Below are 18,793 nucleotides of genomic sequence, written 5' to 3' on the forward strand. Positions count from 1 at the left end.
TAATAATAATAATAATAATGCTGATGCTGATGATGTGTCTACAACACAGCACAGTTTTAGCTTATCTAATATTGTTTTAACAAACATGCAATAAATAATAATTAACAGCTGGTATATATGAATGCAACTTAAAATACCACTGAAAATATTGATATATTACATAAGTTCTACGCGTGACTGAATTTTTCATGCAACTTGTATATGCCAGCTTTCCCCTATGAATTAATTATAAATTACATTTTACATCTCAATTGTTATTTCTGCGATTTATAAAAAGCTATTCAAAGTTCATAAAGTTATGCAATAATAGAATAATGCACGAATACAACCAACCCAACAGCATGCACGATGACAACATGCTGAACGATAGTGACAACTAGGCTATTGAAATACAGAGATTACCCAGTACTGCTTTTACCAAGGGGAGTAAATATTAAGTGTCACAAGCAATCCCTTTAACCTGTTTTAAATTCAGAATCCTACATTCTCAATTTCTCAATAGGCTCATTTCACGCCAACTCTACCACAAAAGGGGCATTTTGTTGCCTGATCGTCTCAGGTTCTGCTAGAAGAATTCACCTGGGGGTTTTCGGGCATGGAGTGGGTATGGACACGTCTCCGCCATCATTACCAGTGGTAAAGACTACAGTATTTCCTTGCTCGATGATACACAGCAAATTAATTTCGTTTCACTTTCATTTCTCTGGAAGTCCACTACCAAAACAACCTTCCGGATACACAACGCAGATTGTATCCAATCAGCTAATCACAACACCTATTGAGTGCAGCCGGCTACAGGTAAGTCAGTTGTTTAACAAAATGTCTAAACGTTTTGCATAACATTTCTCTTTTAATTAATTAAAACTGTTTAAATAATAATTTGCATAGGCATTCTGGTATCTGCTTTTTTGCTTCACCACACTATAAATCCTCGTGCAGTGTTAGGATCCACGCGAGCCTCCCTTTTTTGAAGACTGTATGTGGGGTCAGGACATGATACACAGGAAGCTAGTGGCAGAAAAATGCCCTTCTCTTGATTCATAGTGAAAACAAAGTCTGTGAAACTAAACTGTAAAACAGTATAATAATAATAGTAATAATAATGGACTTGACTTAGCTGTGCTATTAATAAGCTTTTTTTAAATGTATGCTATTATTACCCCTTTAAAATTATGCAGTTAGTGTAGTAATGAATCAGCTGAATAATGGTAAAATAGACAGTTTAAAAAGCCAAACAATTGTAAAATGGTTTTAATCCTAAAGTGGAGAGGAAATGTTCGGATTTTTAAACCATTATAAGTTATTTAATTGGAGATTTTAAAAATTAAGATGGTCGTTTTCTAAACTAGACGTTGATAATAGTGTTTGAAACACCATGTATTTTGCAAAACCGTAGCGCTCACCCGTACAAAGATCAAGAGCAGTTACAGTCAAAGTTTCACTTTCGGTTTCTTGCAGTTTTTTTTTTCTTTTTCGTGCTTAATCATATAGAAACTGATTCGGGATCCTGAAAAGAAGGTTCATTAATTTCCAGTAAGTACATTACGCGCTTTTAATAATGTCGTGTTTCTAAAACAACAATGTGTTTGGATTTATCAACATTCGTTTTTTTTCTGCATTCTTCGTAAAGTGAAAACTCCTGTTCTACGGTAGGTATGCTCGATAAGCGCCTGCTCTAGTCTTGAATTTATTTCCATTGCGTCTTTGTGAAAGACAACAGGTTTTTCTTGTTTTAGTTTTTGGATTTTTTAATACGTATTTACTTTTAGTCGACGCCTGAGTTGCAACTAGCACGCACTTCAAGTTCTCAACAGAATATGTGCATACAGGTAAATTATATATTGTAACGTTTTAATTATTTATTGTATACTGTTTTTTCTGATGTTGCTTACATAAAAAATTGACAAAATACATAAACACGTTTGTGCAGGTTAAGCAATTGAATCGCTCTTTGATCGACTTCAAACCTTAGGCTGTTGTTGGTAATGCAACATTATAATAATTCCTTAACTTTTGGGGGAAAGATTAAGCAGTGCGGCTTGCTGTCTAAAATAAGGCACACTATGGCAAACAGATAACATCAGATCTGGACCCTTTTATTAAATGGGAGAGGCAGGGTCAAACGGGCAACTTCAAAGTCAGGAGGCAACGTTCTGCACTATTAAGAAAATTACTTCTCAAAGCTGACAAAGGCCAATACAACTTTTCAAAGGGCTGTTCCTTCCTTCCTGCCTGTCTGACAAACAAGGCCTGCAAGACCTGAGAACAATGAACACAATTAAGTTGATAAGGAGCGGTAGGATGAAATAAATAGCACATAAATAAAAAGGGCCATTGCATGAAGCCCTAGATTTACTATAGAGGACTTTTAATCATGTTTATGTCATGTTAGTACTGTATCATATTTGAACTCTTATTTTTTTCACTTGTAGCTTTTTCAAAGAATAGTTTTAAGGAGAGCATGATGAATATGAATGAAACCAGCATACAAGTTCCAATTGATAGTGAAATTGCACAAACTCTGAGTGAATCTGTGGGCTTAAGCGATGTTGTGAGGAGCAAATTTGGATGTGATGCTGTTCTTAAGAATGGCAAAGCTATTGGATCTCACCGTGGAGCAGGATCTTTCAAACCTGAAATTAGGTACTCAAAGACACTGGACAAGGGGCTGAAGATCTCCGTCTGGAAAGACGATTTGACCACGCACAAGGTTGACGCTGTGGTCAATGCTGCCAATGCTGGATTACAGCATTATGGTGGCCTTGCTGATGCATTGTCAGTGGCAGGCGGGCCAACAATACAAAAGATGAGTGATGAAATCATAAGAAGGAATGGGAGTGTGCCTACTGGTGAAGCGGTTGTTACTACAGCAGGGCGCCTTCCCTGTAAGATGATTATTCATGCTGTTGGCCCACAGTGCAGTCCACAGAGCAGTAAACGTGAACTGGATCATGCATCAGCTCTACTCAAAAAAGCTGTATGTAGTGTGATACAGGAAGCAGAGAAACAAGGTATTCATTCAGTTGCCATTCCTGCTTTAAGCTCAGGTTTATTCAGCTTCCCCCTATCTCTCTGCGCAGAAATCATTGTATTTACATTACAACAACATAGCAGGCATAACTATTCAAAGAAGAGTAGTTTAAATGAGATCCGCTTGGTTAATCACGATGATAAAACAGTCAATGAAATGGAAAAGGCCTGCAGAACATTGCTTGGCCCTTCAGATGACAAAACACCATCCTACAGTGGCGCTGTAACAAATCACACAGCTACCGAATCAGCAGATTCAATCCGAGTAGGAAATGTCACTGTGCATATCAAACGGGGGAGTATTGAAGATGAGAAGGTAAGAGCTCAATTCATGTGTGTGCTGGGTTTTTTTCTGTTATTTATTATATATTCACAACATGTATATCTTGCATCTTGTTAACACTAAACATCCACATGATGATAACAGCCATGAAACAATAAACTTAATGTTATTAGAGCAGAATTGAATATATTCATACAAGGCTGCCACCACTTTTCTTTAACATTTCTCAGAAACAGTTTTAGATACAAGCTTGTTCTGACCTATACCCAATTGTAATGAATCAGTCCCTGTGAGGACCTAAGGGTCTGCTTCTATGAATCAGTCAGGTTTTCATGTCGGTTTTATTACTGGTTTTACAGTTGGTTCACAGCTGTTTTCTGACTGCATTAATGACACAGATCTTTTTGCATACATGTATAACATTGTACATCCTGTTTCCATTCTGTTCTACCAGAGATGACTTTCCCCTTACGTTAAGCCTGGGTTTGAATGGTTTTTGAACAATAATGTTTTTTTGTTTTTGCAGGCTAATGTGATTGTCAATACAGTGGCACCAGATCTTGATTTAAGCAAAGGGAAGGTTTCTCAAGCAATTCTGAGAAAAGCTGGGAGGCCACTTCAGCAAGAAATTAAAACAATAAATCCATATGCACACTATGGTGATGTGATAAAAACTAACGGATTCCGAATGGGCTGTGATTTTGTGTATCACACTGTGTGCCCATCCTGGTTAGAACACACGTCATCAGAGGTATGTACTGTATCATTTTTTTTACTTTAGAAATTGAAGCAACACTTTGTGTAATGGATTTCCAGTGTTTTGTATTGAGTTATTTGGTAATATGTTTGTTTGTCTCATTCTCAGTCCAAAGAAGTGTGTTTATTGCCAATGTAACAGACGGGGAGAAGTGCAAACTGGCGACCTTTCTGTAACCTAATGAGCACCTTTACCTCATTTCACCAGCAGGGGTCAACATTACCCCTGACAGCAGGGCGTGTTTGTTGCCGGTTCAGAAATCTGAACCTATTTAAAGATACCTATCTGTTTTTAAGTTTTGGAATGAACCCATATTGTTGTGAATAGATGTTAAACTGATAGTTGTTAAGTCTTGCTTCTTTTCTTGTTATGTCGGCTCGCTTGTATTACATACACAGTTGTATTTGTTTTATTGTATTGGTGTTTGTTTTTTACTGTATGTGTGTACAATATATGTATGGTGTAGTGGAGCATCATATTTCTTTTTTTTATGTAGATACTTTCTCATATTGTGATGAAGTCTTTATGTATGGCTGAAACAGACATCGTGAAATCCATCGCATTCCCTGCCATTGGCACTGGGAATCTGGATTTTCCTAAAGATGAAGTGGCAAAAATCATGATGGGACAGGTTTTAACTTTTGCTGAACAAGTGTATAAGGGCAGTAAACTTGATGTCTACTTTGTTCTGTATCCACCGGATCAGGACACTGTCAAGGTAATGTGTTTATGTGGCTTTTGTCAGAAGTATTTCATCTGTAGTTATTTTAAATACCATACTGTAACAGGAAGCAAATAATGCCACCCATTCTCCATAAAAATAAGTTGTTACAAAGAAAATCTTTAAAATGCAAAAAAAAAAAAAATCAGGACAGAGATACTGTACGTCTTCACAAGGAGAGTGGTGAGGGTAAGGAATTAAGTTACCTAGGAAACAGGACATTTTTAGGAGGCACAGAGAACTGCATCAGTGTAACGAAGCAGATGAACACATTGGGTTTGTGTAAATGGATAAATGCAGTAGCCATCAGTATAGCTGTTTCTAAAACAGCAGAGAGAATTCCGCTTGATGGTGTTGGTTTATATTTATTAGGATGAACGCCTGTCCTGTATACAACTTTACCTTTTTTGTAGGCCTTTGAGAAGGAATTAAAAGCCATTAAAGGAAGAAGAAAAAGTGCTGTTAGCCGAGATTTTGACAGCTTGACCAATGGTAAGCATACAGATTTCATCCTCCCAATTACTAGGGCTATCAAGACACATGCCTGGAGGTATTTCAACATGAATTATTTCATTCTGGTATTTTAATTAGATATCAATACAATTCTACACTGTCCTTATTCACAACCTATTTGTATTAATTGTCATCTATTGTTATAGCAGTTTTTGATATAGCTGTCTACAGAACAGAAGTGTTCTATATCTGTGTTTAGAGTACAATTTCTTATTTTTACTATTGGTTATGCAGAAACATTTTCCTTTGATATTCATTTCTTGTCTTATGACAGCACAAAGCAATATGAAAATGTTCTACATTTACTAGAACTTATAGGGGATACTCAAGTATTACATTATCACAAGGAGGGTGCCAAGACTCTGATGATGTGATCAAACATTCATCACAAAATCAGCATTTTAAAAAAAGAAACATATACAGTGCAGTCCGTTTATAAGAATCACATCCATCCCAAAACGATATGATGACTGTGGTGCAGAATCAAACTTACTATGAGAATAAGAGCTTGTTCCCAGGCTGCAGTGTAATGGGTTCACCACTAGATGTCACAAGTTCCAGCATGTATGCACGATGCCCATGAAAAATCCACAGCTGCTTTCCTTAACGAAGTATGGATAGTAGTTAATTGGTTAGCTGCTTGTTAAAGTTAACGACGCCTCGATAGAAATGGCTTAGCCGATAGCTTGTGATGGGGGTATAGAGGCGTAAGGGAGCAGAAGTAACAAAAAAAAACAGAACTCGAGTAAGAGATCTAGTGTTTGTTCCACACGGAGTAGTGATCATGTTTAGCTGGATCACTGTTTAGTTAGTTATCCAGCTGAGAGCTAGATTTATTTTGTTTGTTTTATTAGAGGTTGTTTCGCCACCGCAGTGTAAGAAAAATAAAACCAACACTGGTTTAAAACTGTAAATCAAGACTCCAGCCTGATCATTTACACTGTCCTCGGCCACTCTGTCACAAAAGCATGCAATCAGCAGTTTAAATACAGCATACAGTATTATGTGTAATGGCCTTTGAATTAAAATGACATTACTGTACAGTATTTAACTGTCAAGATTACCTCACTGCATTGACGGCTCTGTCCACACTACATAACCGATCTCGAGAACCGTACTCGAAACCGCTCTAATTAATCCAGCTCAAAGCGTCCACACTGAAGTACCGTTTCATGTTTAGTCAGGCTTAATGCGTCCACACACCATTAGAATAGTTCAGTTACAATTCCCAGCAGCGCAACGAACCGTGGAAATTAATACGACAGTATCCCACCATTCACTGTATTTTATTTTAAAATAATGTGTTATGCCCCATATTAACAGAGGTCCATATTGCATAAATGAAATATAACAAGTATTGCGGAAAAAGTAAATCCGAACACACACACAAGTAGGGCTTGAAGTTTTCAGGTTTTATTTTTAATCAGGTGAAGTCTCTTTAAACAAATTGAGCTGATTCTGTTTTATAATTAAACTCAGAAAAAGCTGTTAATTACAAAACAATCTTTGTTTTTACCTTCATATCTTGCCTGAGCCTAATTCTGGTCTTCTTAATTTTATTTCAAACAGAGCTGACAAATTATGTAATTTGTTCATCCCCGATCCTACTTTTAACTCGCATTTCATTTTTGCAGTCGCCTAATTTAACACTGTGTTTTTGTTTATTTATTTATTTATTTATTTATTTATTTATTTATTTCTTAGCAGCCACCCTTATCCAGGGCGACTTACAGTCTTAAACAAAAATACATTTCAAGGATCACAGTACAAGTAATAATACGGTTAAGAGCAAGATAAATACAATGACTTTGGTTCTAGCAAGTACAAGTACCATTCAAGAAAAATACGATTTTCCCCACTAGTTTAACAGAGATGTCCTACAAGATTTTTTGAAGCATAAAAATGAATACCTAGTGCGGAGTGTACCGTGATAGCAACTTCTTCGGGCGCCTGCTCTGAGTATTGCGCCAAACATACCACAAAGCATTTTGGGATATTGGAGGATACACAAAACATGTAGTTTGGTATTACAGCATCCACACTTCTGATAAACCGCACTACCTGATGCGATCTAATTAGAACCGGACTCGAGACTACCTCCTGAGGTGGTCTCGAGTCCGGTTCTCGAGTACGGTATTAAATGCTGCGTAGTGTGGAGTGTGCAAACTGTATTTAGCACTTTTAAGCCGGCTTAAATGCAACTAATACGGTTTAAAGGCATAGTGTGGACAGGGCCTAAGCATCTGTGGCTTACTTATTTTCTGTTGCGATGCAAATCTCACAGTTTTTCATTAAACAGAGATGCAAAGCTCTGCATTCCCCCTCCCCTCCTCACCGCACCGCGCTGTCTACATGCATATCACACAATAACACTGCTCTACTCAGTATGTATTCAATGAACGTGTATTCACTTTATTGAAACACATTTTCACTAACAGAGAACATAAAAAACATACCTGCACAATGCAGTGATGCAGTCACGTTTGATTACAAACAATGCAGTGTTTGCGGCATCATTGCACTTTCAACGCGAGATGTTATCAAATTCAAAAACAGCTTTTATTGGCTGTACATATCATTGCACTTGATCAAGTACCGTATTACATGTAGTCAGTTTGCCCCGAAATGATTCTTGTAAGCGGACTGCTTGATTCTTACAAGCAGATTATTTTACATTGGTTAGTATAGGAATGATTATGTCCCAGTGGTTTTGATCACTATATGCAGTTGATTCTTATATCATTGATTCTTATAAACGGACTGCACTGTACTTGAAAGTAGTGGCGTTCTTTTGTATTTTGCATTTTATTTTCTGTTGTCTGTTAAATCTTTCTCCTTTGCCTTACAATATTTTAGAACGCAACAGATGGAAGGATGACATGTCCAGTTCCCTGGTTACTAATAAGCAAGGACCATGTGTTGAAATTTGTGGGGAAAATAAGGAAGCACTAATGGAAGCAGAGAAATGGATTAGACGCACCCTGCTTCGTTCTCCGGAACGTCTCACCATTCAGAACAACCACATATATTACTTTGGCCAGAAGGAGCACGATGAGCTGTCTAGTTTTCAGTATATTTACGATGTGTCCATAAAAGAAATGGTAAAGGATGGAAAAGCGATTTTAGAGATTACAGGCACTCCCCAGAGAGTTATAAAAACAATGCTGGCAGTTGAGAAATTGTGCGGTGAAGTGCAGGAAGAGTATGCTATGGCAGAAGAGAATGACATGTTGCAATCATTGGTCCAGTGGCGATGTGCTGATATCCCTGCACTGACAGAAACAGAGATCACTGGCAGTATAGAGAGAGCATACTTGTCAAGGAAGGCATCACCAGTCATTGTCATTAACGGAAAGCTGCTCACTTTTAATTTCCAACACAAAAGTGAGACAGCTGTGACAGACTGTGGAAAACTTTTTGAAAGGAAATGTAAGTACAGGTGCTGTGTTTGTAAATACCTTGTATACACCTATTCCATGTATTTATATATAACTGTTCTTACGATAAAGTATGTTCTGAACTTCATGATGCTGACACTTGTTCTGTCATATTCCTGGAAACATTACATTCATTTCTGTTTAGGTCTGTTGGATACAGGTTATGCCAAGATGTGCACTGTCCTAAATGGGTCGTTTTATCAAAGGACTGTTGAAGATTCTTCCAAAAATCAGCATAAGGAGAGAGTCCAATTGTATAAAAGAAGTGGTCTTGAAGTTGTTAAGGTACATGAAGCCATGAAATAAGTTTGTAATATATACCGACAGCACAGAAGAGCAACAAGAAGTTAATAAGTGTATGAACAAACTTACTGTTTTCCAATCTGTGTACTGAGCAGACAAAACCAAATTCCTGTATCGTTCAATTAATCTATAGCGGTTTAGTGAGATTTCAGTGCTAACCAGTTAAGTTTTAATTATTTGTTTAATTTATTTTAGATTGAAAGCATAAACAACCCACTTCTGAGGATTCATTTTGAATTGAAAAAGAATGCTCTTGGAGGAAAGGCACAGACTCTGTACCACCGGGTCCCAGCACAGTTCAGCATTCCAGTATGCAGGGCAGGATTTCAGAGGGTATATTCCCAGCCAGAAAGTATGTTTTTTGTAATTATTATTATTATTATTATTATTATTATTATTATTATTATTATTATTATGACCCCATTAAAACCTGCCAGGTGCATCTATACCTGTTGTATCTGTTAAGAGTGTTAACTTGTGCACAAATAGTACCATTCTAAACATATCGTTCCTCCCCAAAGTGGTGACATAACTTTGGGTTTTAAACCATGAGTATCTTGATTCTTGTTCTAACGACTGTCAAGAAAATATATAGTAGTCTGTTTCCGAAACTGATGAAACCAAAAGTTAATTGAACTTGTTATTTTTGTAACATGTACAAGCAAAATATGTATTTTGTTAAAACAATACAAAGGTAATGTAGGTGGATAGCATACAGTATCTGATACAATGGTTTGTGAACATGAAGCTTCTTTAATATTCCTATTTTCTTTTCAGAACAGAGTCTGGGAGCTGGCTTATATTTCAATGAAAAGCTTGACACGTTGATGAGAGACCAGAGTAATGATTTTGAGAGGGATGCAATGATTTACATCTTTGAAGCTCAGGTTGTGACTGGGAAAACCACAAATGGCTCACCGGACTTGATTGTACCCCCTGGTCTGAGTGCAGATAGTCTGACACGGTATGATAGTGTTTCCGGTGGAACATCCACACATGTCATTTTTAACAGTTGGCAAGCTTATCCTGAATATTTAATTACATGCAGACAGTCATATGCCTCTCCATGATGAAGAAATGTTAAATGCCACGCCTGATTTGAGATTATAACATAATTGTCCCTTAACATGTAACTTTTACAGCCTTATTCAAACGTTATCATTCACATGTGTGCTGAAAGAAAGTCTTGGTAGATTTATGATCAGATAATCACTGTTATTGATATAAAAAATACTTTAATAAAATATTGTTTAATCTTTTTGTTTGAGATATGTATTGTATATGATTATTTTCTTGTATATCTTAAAGTTCTTGTTTTCTTTTTCCTTATAATTGTGTTAATTCACAGTTCTCTGAAATATAGAAGTTATTTCCTGTTAAAAGGTGGAAGTGATGTATTTGCTTGACTAACTATGATTCAAGATAATTGATTGAAGCATTTTTATAAGCAGTTGACAATAATAGCTTTGTAAGCCTTTCATACTATTTAGTGGTGGAATGTTATTTTGAATATACTTTTAACAAATGGGGAAAATTATAATTGTAAAATGATACAATCTTCAAACCAAAAAAAAAAATTCTAAATAAAGTTAAATTACAATGCATTCTGTATGGTTTTACTATTGTGATATTAATATTGACTGGTTTATACTAACAAGAAACAGCAGCTCTTTAAATTAGGGAACATAGGTAATGGAATAACTGAGTAAATGGTTCATTCTCTGGTGGAATACATACATCATTACGAGGAAATGGCCTGTGCCATGGTGTTACTATGTAATTACATCAGCTATCAAGATGTTATTCACAGGGCCATTTCTGTGTAATTACACAGCAGTCGCCATGTAAGAGCAGGGACCATGGTTACCAAATTATTACAATAAAATTAGTGTGGAAAGAGCCAAGTCCTGGCTAACAGATTTAATTGATAAAGAACATGTTGAGAAGATTGAGGATGAGTGGATCAAGCGATTCACTGACAAGGAACGTGAAGCAATTGAAAGTCTTCAAAAGAAGCTCCAGATCAGAGTGGAAGTGAAATACCTTACAGCTGGGGCTTTCATCCAAGTGGGAGGACTCACAAGAGATGTGCTGACTGCATGCACTGAAATCCAGGATATGATCCGGAAAGTAAGAGACGAGGAAATCCAGAAGCGTAAGTTAGTCTTTTTACAGAGGGGAAACTTCAACAAGGATTCACCCTGGGTTCCTTCAAGAAGCTGCTTGATGAGATTCTGGGATCAATAAGCTACTAACAACTAAACGAGCAAGATGGGCTGAATGGCCTCCTCTCGTTTGTAAACTTTCTTATGTTCTTAATTTCATTTGTATTTGTAAAACTAAAATTAATTAAAAGACTCCAGTGCGTTTCTGTTGTTCACTTAAAAATAATTTTAAAATGTGCATTTATTGTTGATATAAGTTGATAGAAATACACATGCACCATGCATGGTAATATAGTTAACATTTCCAAAGTCAAGACACAGACAATGCTACAGTACATTCAAAAACTTTTTTCTTTTTTGTTGAAGACTATTAATGCAATAATATTGCATTACCTACAAACATTCAACAAAATAATGGTTCACACCTATTAATCTTTTCTATAAAATGTACAGTATTTAATTTGATGATTAAAAAAAACCCTGAGGTGTGAGCCTAGTGCACCCCTGTGTAAATCCTAAACTGAAAGTACAGTGCTCCCCCTTTATACTGCAGAACAGGTTATAAGGCGTTATTGCCATGGCTCCCATTTGCCCCACAATGCCGTTACTCTAACACTAGTATTCTCATTACAAGGCGCAACACAAACAGCACAGTCTTTTAACTACGGACTGATACTTTAGGGAAACATCAGAGTACAATGTATAATGTCATGGAACCTATAAACAGATTTAGCAAGGAATACACTTACTTGCATTTATCTGCAACATTACCTGTCATTTTCAGATTTTAAACTTTAAAAAAATAAAACAGTTTCAGTGACTCAATTATTGTTCACAAATCAGGCTGCTTTTTTTTTTTTTTTAGGTTTCCTGTCGTTAAAACTCCCAATAGTTAAACCCAAGGAATTCTCTCATAGTTCTGAGAACGTTACATTTCAAATTGTAATTCAGACACAAATAGGGAGAGATCATGATATACATTTTATCATGTGACAATATGTTGGTTCTCAATAAAAAATAAAACCTTTCATGAAAAAGTACAGTGTGTGTGTGTGTATATATATATATTGTAGCGTGCACGGGGGAAGGCAGCAGTAGGGCTGGTAGGTGACATAATCACACACAGAGACATAAGCCCGATATACGCTCCTTGCAAAGGAGCTGGCTCTTTTGTACAGCAGTATCGGCGCTATGCTTCAGTGCGAGAGGACCCGGGTTCGCGTCCGCCCTCCGCCTGTGTGGATTTCTTCGCCCAGTGTGATGCGCCTGCCTGCGGGAACCGAGATCGCTACAATATATATATATATATATATATATATATATATATATATATATATATATATATATATATATATATATATGAAAAGTATATGATTTACATTGTCCTTACAATGTAGAAATACAAAAAATGACAAGTAATTTAATTAGATGTTAGCAGGGTTTACGCTATCTGGCAAGACATGCCGTTACAAAAGAACATTAAGAAATGTTGGGCAACAGCAGAGGCTCTTTGTACAATACATTAAATCTCAGCTATTTTTCGTATAAAGACAATTTGTATTGCAATGACGTATAATAAAAAAAATAAAAAGAAATGTACATGAATTGTTGTCTAACTCAAGGCAGAATTAAAAACTGCTGCCCGATCCATTTCTTTCAAGGTATTTTGTGAAGTACAAGAACACTTTCATTGTCACATTATATTCTTCAGAAATATAACCTGTTACACAACAGTTAAAATGAATGGTTTAGTGCAGCTTCTTTTTCACATTCAATTGTATGCAGCATACTGTGCACATAATGTAACATTATTTCAACTGTGCAATCATTGGGTTCACTTGTAGATAGTGCTGCTGTTTCTGGGACCGGTTTGGGAATTTTTTTTTTTCATGGTAGTCTTAAGAGCTAGGATTAAATCAACAGGCTTGGTCACATTTGCAAAGTGAAATCACAGTTATTTAAGTGAATGTCACTCTGCTGCCTCTGGTATTTCTGTCTCATCCACGATTAGAGAATGGATTATGCCCTCCCTTCGTTTCCCACTGCTCACTGCCTTGATATAACAATCATGGTCTCCGATAGTAAAATGGGTCTCTGTGCCATCGTCAACAAATTCTCCCTGAAACAAAGCATATGCATTTAATTGTTCAACACTGCCAACAGGTAAAGATGTCTTTGGTTTTTAATATGCAAGCTATCAAAGTCTGGATACATAACGGATGTATGAAATAAATATGATACTTCAATAATTGTGGTTAGTTGCTTATTATACTACTAAATCGTGTAGTGTTATCAAGGATAACGCTTGAAATACTCATTTCAAATTGGGTGTGGTTCCCAAATTTAAAGCTGGGACAGCTAGTACCTACCAAGGTAATCAGAGAGTACAAAGAGGACCCAAGAATCAATACCTGTATCCCCTGAGCCCATGATCAAATGAATCCATTAAAAAAGGACAAAAAGCTAATAAATTATTTAAGTAAAGCTGAAATGCAGTGCTGTTTGCTATACCTACAGCGTGTGTTACAGACAAAGGTGATACAACTGTTTGATAAAATGTATTTTCAACCAAAAGAGTTCCTCATCATTGCAAGTTCTTGTGAAATATGATTCATGAAATGTATGAGACTATGATCCATTTCATAAAAGCACTAATATTTTTTAAAAAAAATCTTCTATTGCCACATAGTAATCTAGTACTAAACAATTGTGTAAATAACATTTAAAATCAAACACAAGTGTATTTATATACCTACCGCAGTTTCCATTTTTTTCCCATTGCACCATATGTCCATAGTATCTTTCTCTGGTTTAAAAAAAAAAAAAAACACATTCAGAAACTAAAAGGTCAGAAAACGCTATTTAAGGATCACTTGTTTGCTACATGCCAATTGCAGTCAACTTCCATTTGGGATTTGCATAAGGCTCATTTAACACAATATGTTTCAGAAATATGCAATCCCAGACAATTTCCTCATGCAGTTTCCACGTGATCAGCTTCAATGCCAATGTCCCAATGATTGCTGTATGCATTTAGTGTTCATAAACATATGCATTACACACTATATAAACCAAAATGTACTTACCTAGTACTATCCGACAGTCCACTCCATCTAGGTTTATTACCCATGTATTGGAAGTCTTGGATCTGTTTTCCATGTATTTTTTGAGACTTTTCCCATTGATTTCAAGTGTATATTCATAGGCAAAGCCACTAACTGCATCAATATTGATGGTTGCTTTAGTTTCAGTTCCTCCAACACTAAAAGTTTCTTTTCCAACCAGTTTGAACATCCAGTCCCTCCTTAGTGCCTCCTGATAGAGAAAACAATAATGACGGCAACAGTACTGATGATACGGATGTACTGCCACCACGTGGAAATAAAGTGACGGCTGTCTTTCCTGTTTCAAAATGTGTAACTAAACGCTTGCTTTAGTTTGTTTTTAATATCATTAGCATGTATATTTTCTACATTATTACATTCTATATTAAGTAGGAAATGATTATTCCAAAAACAATCTTAAAATTCAAGACCGACCTGAATCTCTCACAACTCTACATTTGACCTACCTTTCCATCCACATACACTACACGTTTTCCTGAGGTCGTCCCGTGCTCAAATTCAATTTTGTGAACGCCGTCACTTAAGGCCACTTCCCAAACTGCCACCAGATCTGTCATCTTCTCCAGATGGCCGTAACGAGACCTTGATAAGTTTAAAAAAAAAAAAAAAAACACACTTTCAAATAGATCACTAAATAGAGGCGATCCTCTCTCAAAGGCAGTACCACATACTGTACAGCACTGAACAATATCTGCAAGTTCAGCAGCTAGTGTATTACTGTAAGAAGCTTACTGACGCAGAGATACAAACATGTACACGCTCAAACTATACATGCTGTGGAACCCATACGACAAGGTTAAGAACAGATGGAATGACACTCCAAATAATGGGACTTGATGTCAGCTTCATTAACTGAAAACAAACTGAAGAATAAAGAACACTACAGAAAATACTAAAGGTGTAGTATAACATTTACATCAAATATCTGTACTCAAGATTATGATAAACTTTCTATTGTTAACTAAAATACAGAAATACAATATCACTTGACATATGTTTATGGATGGTGTTTTCTGGAAATGGAAACAAACAATTCTGGATTTGGAAATCAAGTACAATACTAGAGCTAATGGAAATGCTTCTTTCAGTGATCCAAAGTAATTTTAGGAGGAGAAAAGCTTTTCTTTTTCTTTTTTTTCTTTTTTTTTTAAATCAATTCATTGACTCGATTATATTGTGTTGCTTACATGATGGCCAAGTGACAAAACAAATGCTTAAATACTAGTAGTTTATGAAAAGCAAATCTGAAATCCACCACAGCACCCTGTTAACAACCCAAAATCTAAAACCAAGTAAGTAAGCCTATTTATTATTTATACCTAGTAATAACTTTAAACCTTGATAAGTTATTTGGCAGTTTACCTCAATTCATCTTCATATAGAATCTCCTCTTGGGAAGCCATAGCAACCAATTGGTCAAGGTCTAATCCGATTAGCATTGAATGAAAGCAAAAAAGTAGAAAGTCAAGAAGAAAAGTCAAGAGATTCATGCAGACTTTTTGAAAATGTAGTCTAACAGTGACTTAACTTGCTGTTACCTGGCCTTTTATCTAATCTCATAACACATGTGCTCCATATTATAACACTGATTATTTTAGGGTTACACTACTTCAGATTTTTTGATGTTTCCCAAAATAAGTGGTAAACAAAGAATGTAAGTTAACAGGAGAAGAAGCTGGTTGATTAATGACAGGAAGAAGGTGTTGAAGGGGATTTCTTTAAAGTACTGTACACATTAACAAACAGTAAACTGTACATAATGTAATACTTACTGTTACTTAGTATATTTCATATTTTTCTGCACAGATGAAACATGTATTTGATTTTCAATGGAATAAAAACAAAAAGCTTGTAGCTAATTAGCGAGTGCATTTTGCACTCCTTTAAATGCTGCACAATGGAGGAACGCAGTCGGCATCAAAGAGAGACAGAGCAAAAGTAAAAGAACATAAAGTTATCTCCCTGTACTGTTTACATTTACATCATTACTGATATTTGTCTTATCCCTGAAAAGAAAAATATTTCAGATATTGACGTCAATTTCTGGGGAAAAGAGGGCTTCATCACACTTTTGTGTAAAAAATATAATTCAAATCATGCCTGCAGTTTTTCCTAAAAAATGCACGAGCCTCAAGAAATGTTAACATTTATTAGCCAACTAGCCTACTCACAATTGTCCTACTGTATCATTGACTCCTGATAGGTTTTCGTTTTGATCGTCACCAGGAGTAGTCTAAAGATGTCAACTGTGGATTTGTAACATCCAAGATATATCTATCACTTTAGTTTTGCAAGAAAGTGCAATCTAGATTTCTAATCAAATCATCAAACATAAGGTTCAATGTAGTACATGATAAGCAAGAAGACCTGGTTATTGAGCAAAGATATGGGATTGCTTTTTTTTCTAAAAGTTTAACTGTGCTGTTACAGTTTAATCTGATCAAATGCTATTAAATCCTGAGAAATAGATGGTTGTGCATTAAACTCTCTAAAGCAAAGCGTGCATCACTTACAGAAGGAATATACAGTTTTGCTTATATTCTTCAAACACATTTCACAACTTATTTCCAGAGCAGATACAAATTGTATTCATTTTATCTTTGTTTTATTGTAAGACCTGCAAAGGCATCCACCTGATTTTACACAAATACACTTTCTGTAACATGATGAAATGCTCTACATTTTTATCATGTGACTGTCACTAATAAATGTTTTGCCCTTCCCAGCCATTAAAAAAATCATTAAAGCTTCAGTAAATAATTCACATTTGATTCATTTGTATCTTCTTCTCCCCACAGACAGGTTCACTAAAAACAATGAACCCTGACAGACCCAGACTGGGCAATAAATATCTAAAACAACAATAATGATCCATAGACTGACTGAACAAATCTCATATCGAATCCACTTATACCCTCTTTGTTTAAATAATGCTGATGGGCCCAAAAGGGCTAATGGATACCTTGGATAGCCCAGGGCTTAGGCAGCCAAACATACAGGTTAGAATTCTAGAATGATCTGGACCATGGGCTTATATACAGATACAAACATAACATGGTCGAAATTCATACTTGTTTCTTGTATGGCCTTTGTTGTTTACATTTCCTACACTTCAACATTGAAAAACCAAAAGTCACTGATTTTCTAAATACTTACTAGCTACAGAAAAACATTTCAACAAATGCAACACAAATATGTGATTGAATCAAGCCAGGCACTGGCAGCAACTTTACACAAATACCCTTCATCACTGCTACCCACAGGGGAGCTGCTACAACTTCAGTATGAAATGTTGTTTAAGAATAGCTACAGCAAATAAAGCACACCTTCAGCTTCAGTTCAGGTTCAAGAAATACATAATAAGAAAATGATTAAAATCTAGCGTCTATATTAACAGAAGAACAGTTTCAGAAAACAAGTTAAATCACATGTCTATACATACTGTAGAAGAAGCAACAACGCAGGGTATTGTAACGGTACAGAATTCAACCAGGCTTCACTTATTTTAATCCAAGATGAACTCCGTATGCTTATTTGTCAAGCGTCTGCATTATTAATTACAGTAACCCTGCTTTTAATTTTGTTTTACTGTACCAGTACTAATGACTGCAGTGATACGGCTTCACTTTAATAATGCACACCACGATACATTTGCAAAACTAAGAACAAAATGGACTGCTGCATCTTACCTGCTGCTTGTTGCAGGTCACACCTGAGCTTCTGCTGAACTGTGTAACGAGTCGTGCTGTCACTATGGCAACTACGGCTTAGCTTCAACAACCTTTGGTTTGTTGTCTTTTTTTTATACTATGCAACCCTAAGCCACTATGCAAATCATTTGCTCTGTGCACAGGAAATAAACAGGATAAAATTAAAACTAAAAAGCGTTATCAGCTTCATATATTTTTCCTCAGATGTAATTGTAGCTGTTTACAATTTCCTAAATCATCTCCCACTCACTGAACAGGATAACAGAGAGCTGCCCCTCATCAGTGCCATCATTTGCTAGCAGAATCCCCCAGCGTTCTCGCGAGAGAGTCCTCAGCCCGACTCCGCCTCAGGGTCGGGTGGTTAGTCACGTGGTTTATGTGTTTAGGGCGAAGCGGAAAGGTGCGTTCCAGATCTCCTTTACGCATGCGCCATCTGCGTAGATCTGTGGCTTTACTTGTAGCGGCATCGTAAACGTTTTTCGGGCTCTAGCGTAGATGATTAACATGGCCACCACACACCAGTTTACCCCTCCCTTCCCCGCTCACTTAATTTGTATATAACTTATTCCTCTCTCGTAATGAAGGCACTTTCTATATTGTTTGTATTTTATGCAAAACAAAACATGTTTGAATATGGATAAAATATTTGCATCAATTGTCACAGTATTAAATCTACTAAAAATAAATAAACGGACAGTAGAAATGTCCTTATACATGACTGTGTTCTTTATTTCCCAATTATTACCTGT

The 18,793-nt window shown here is 36.2% G+C and overlaps 2 protein-coding genes across 5 annotated transcripts; one reads left to right on the forward strand and one right to left on the reverse strand.

Moving 5' to 3' along the window:
- The first annotated feature begins 586 nt into the window (after positions 1 to 586).
- Positions 587 to 10,648, forward strand: LOC117400403 (protein mono-ADP-ribosyltransferase PARP9-like). Of its 3 annotated transcripts, XM_059032392.1 has the most exons (11): positions 878 to 1,533; positions 1,631 to 1,649; positions 1,770 to 1,829; positions 2,433 to 3,346; positions 3,840 to 4,064; positions 4,567 to 4,788; positions 5,205 to 5,283; positions 8,161 to 8,733; positions 8,887 to 9,026; positions 9,240 to 9,396; positions 9,822 to 10,648. In XM_059032392.1, exons 4-11 carry the CDS (start codon positions 2,462 to 2,464, stop codon positions 10,112 to 10,114), a joined length of 2,574 nt encoding a protein of 857 aa, XP_058888375.1. In that variant the 5' UTR covers positions 878 to 1,533; positions 1,631 to 1,649; positions 1,770 to 1,829; positions 2,433 to 2,461; the 3' UTR covers positions 10,115 to 10,648. The 3 variants fall into 3 exon arrangements, with proteins under 3 accessions (XP_033856210.3, XP_033856220.3, XP_058888375.1); XM_034000319.3 differs by lacking the exons at positions 878 to 1,533; positions 1,631 to 1,649; positions 1,770 to 1,829 and adding an exon at positions 587 to 798; XM_034000329.3 differs by lacking the exons at positions 1,631 to 1,649; positions 1,770 to 1,829 and having other exon boundaries at positions 877 to 1,533.
- A 763-nt stretch (positions 10,649 to 11,411) lies between these two features.
- On the reverse strand, positions 11,412 to 18,383 carry LOC117402027 (fas apoptotic inhibitory molecule 1). 2 transcript variants are annotated; one of them, XM_034002833.3, is made up of 6 exons: positions 18,024 to 18,383; positions 15,697 to 15,757; positions 14,781 to 14,916; positions 14,296 to 14,524; positions 13,966 to 14,015; positions 11,412 to 13,328 (listed from the first exon to the last, which is right to left on the reverse strand). In XM_034002833.3, exons 2-6 carry the CDS (start codon positions 15,735 to 15,737, stop codon positions 13,179 to 13,181), a joined length of 606 nt encoding a protein of 201 aa, XP_033858724.3. In that variant the 5' UTR covers positions 15,738 to 15,757; positions 18,024 to 18,383; the 3' UTR covers positions 11,412 to 13,178. The 2 variants fall into 2 exon arrangements, with proteins under 2 accessions (XP_033858724.3, XP_033858732.3); XM_034002841.3 differs by lacking the exon at positions 15,697 to 15,757 and having other exon boundaries at positions 18,024 to 18,382.
- Between the last annotated feature and the right edge of the window lie 410 nt (positions 18,384 to 18,793).

This window comes from Acipenser ruthenus, chromosome 10, assembly GCF_902713425.1.
Source record: "Acipenser ruthenus chromosome 10, fAciRut3.2 maternal haplotype, whole genome shotgun sequence".
Taxonomy (NCBI): Eukaryota; Metazoa; Chordata; class Actinopteri; order Acipenseriformes; family Acipenseridae; genus Acipenser; species Acipenser ruthenus.

Bases quoted from the DNA above. Each gene is read 5' to 3' on its own strand.
- LOC117400403 (XM_034000319.3), top strand. From the start codon at position 2,462: ATGATGAATATGAATGAAACCAGCATACAAGTTCCAATTGATAGTGAA. The intron at 5,284-8,160 runs GTAAGCATACAG...ACAATATTTTAG, and splicing joins TTTTGACAGCTTGACCAATG to AACGCAACAGATGGAAGGAT. The intron at 9,397-9,821 runs GTATGTTTTTTG...TTTTCTTTTCAG, and splicing joins GGTATATTCCCAGCCAGAAA to AACAGAGTCTGGGAGCTGGC.
- LOC117402027 (XM_034002833.3), bottom strand. From the start codon at position 15,737: ATGGCTTCCCAAGAGGAGATTCTATATGAAGATGAATTGAG. The intron at 14,016-14,295 runs GTAAGTACATTT...TTTTTAAACCAG, and splicing joins GGACTGTCGGATAGTACTAG to AGAAAGATACTATGGACATA. The intron at 13,329-13,965 runs GTAGGTATATAA...GCTTTGTTTCAG, and splicing joins GGAAAAAAATGGAAACTGCG to GGAGAATTTGTTGACGATGG.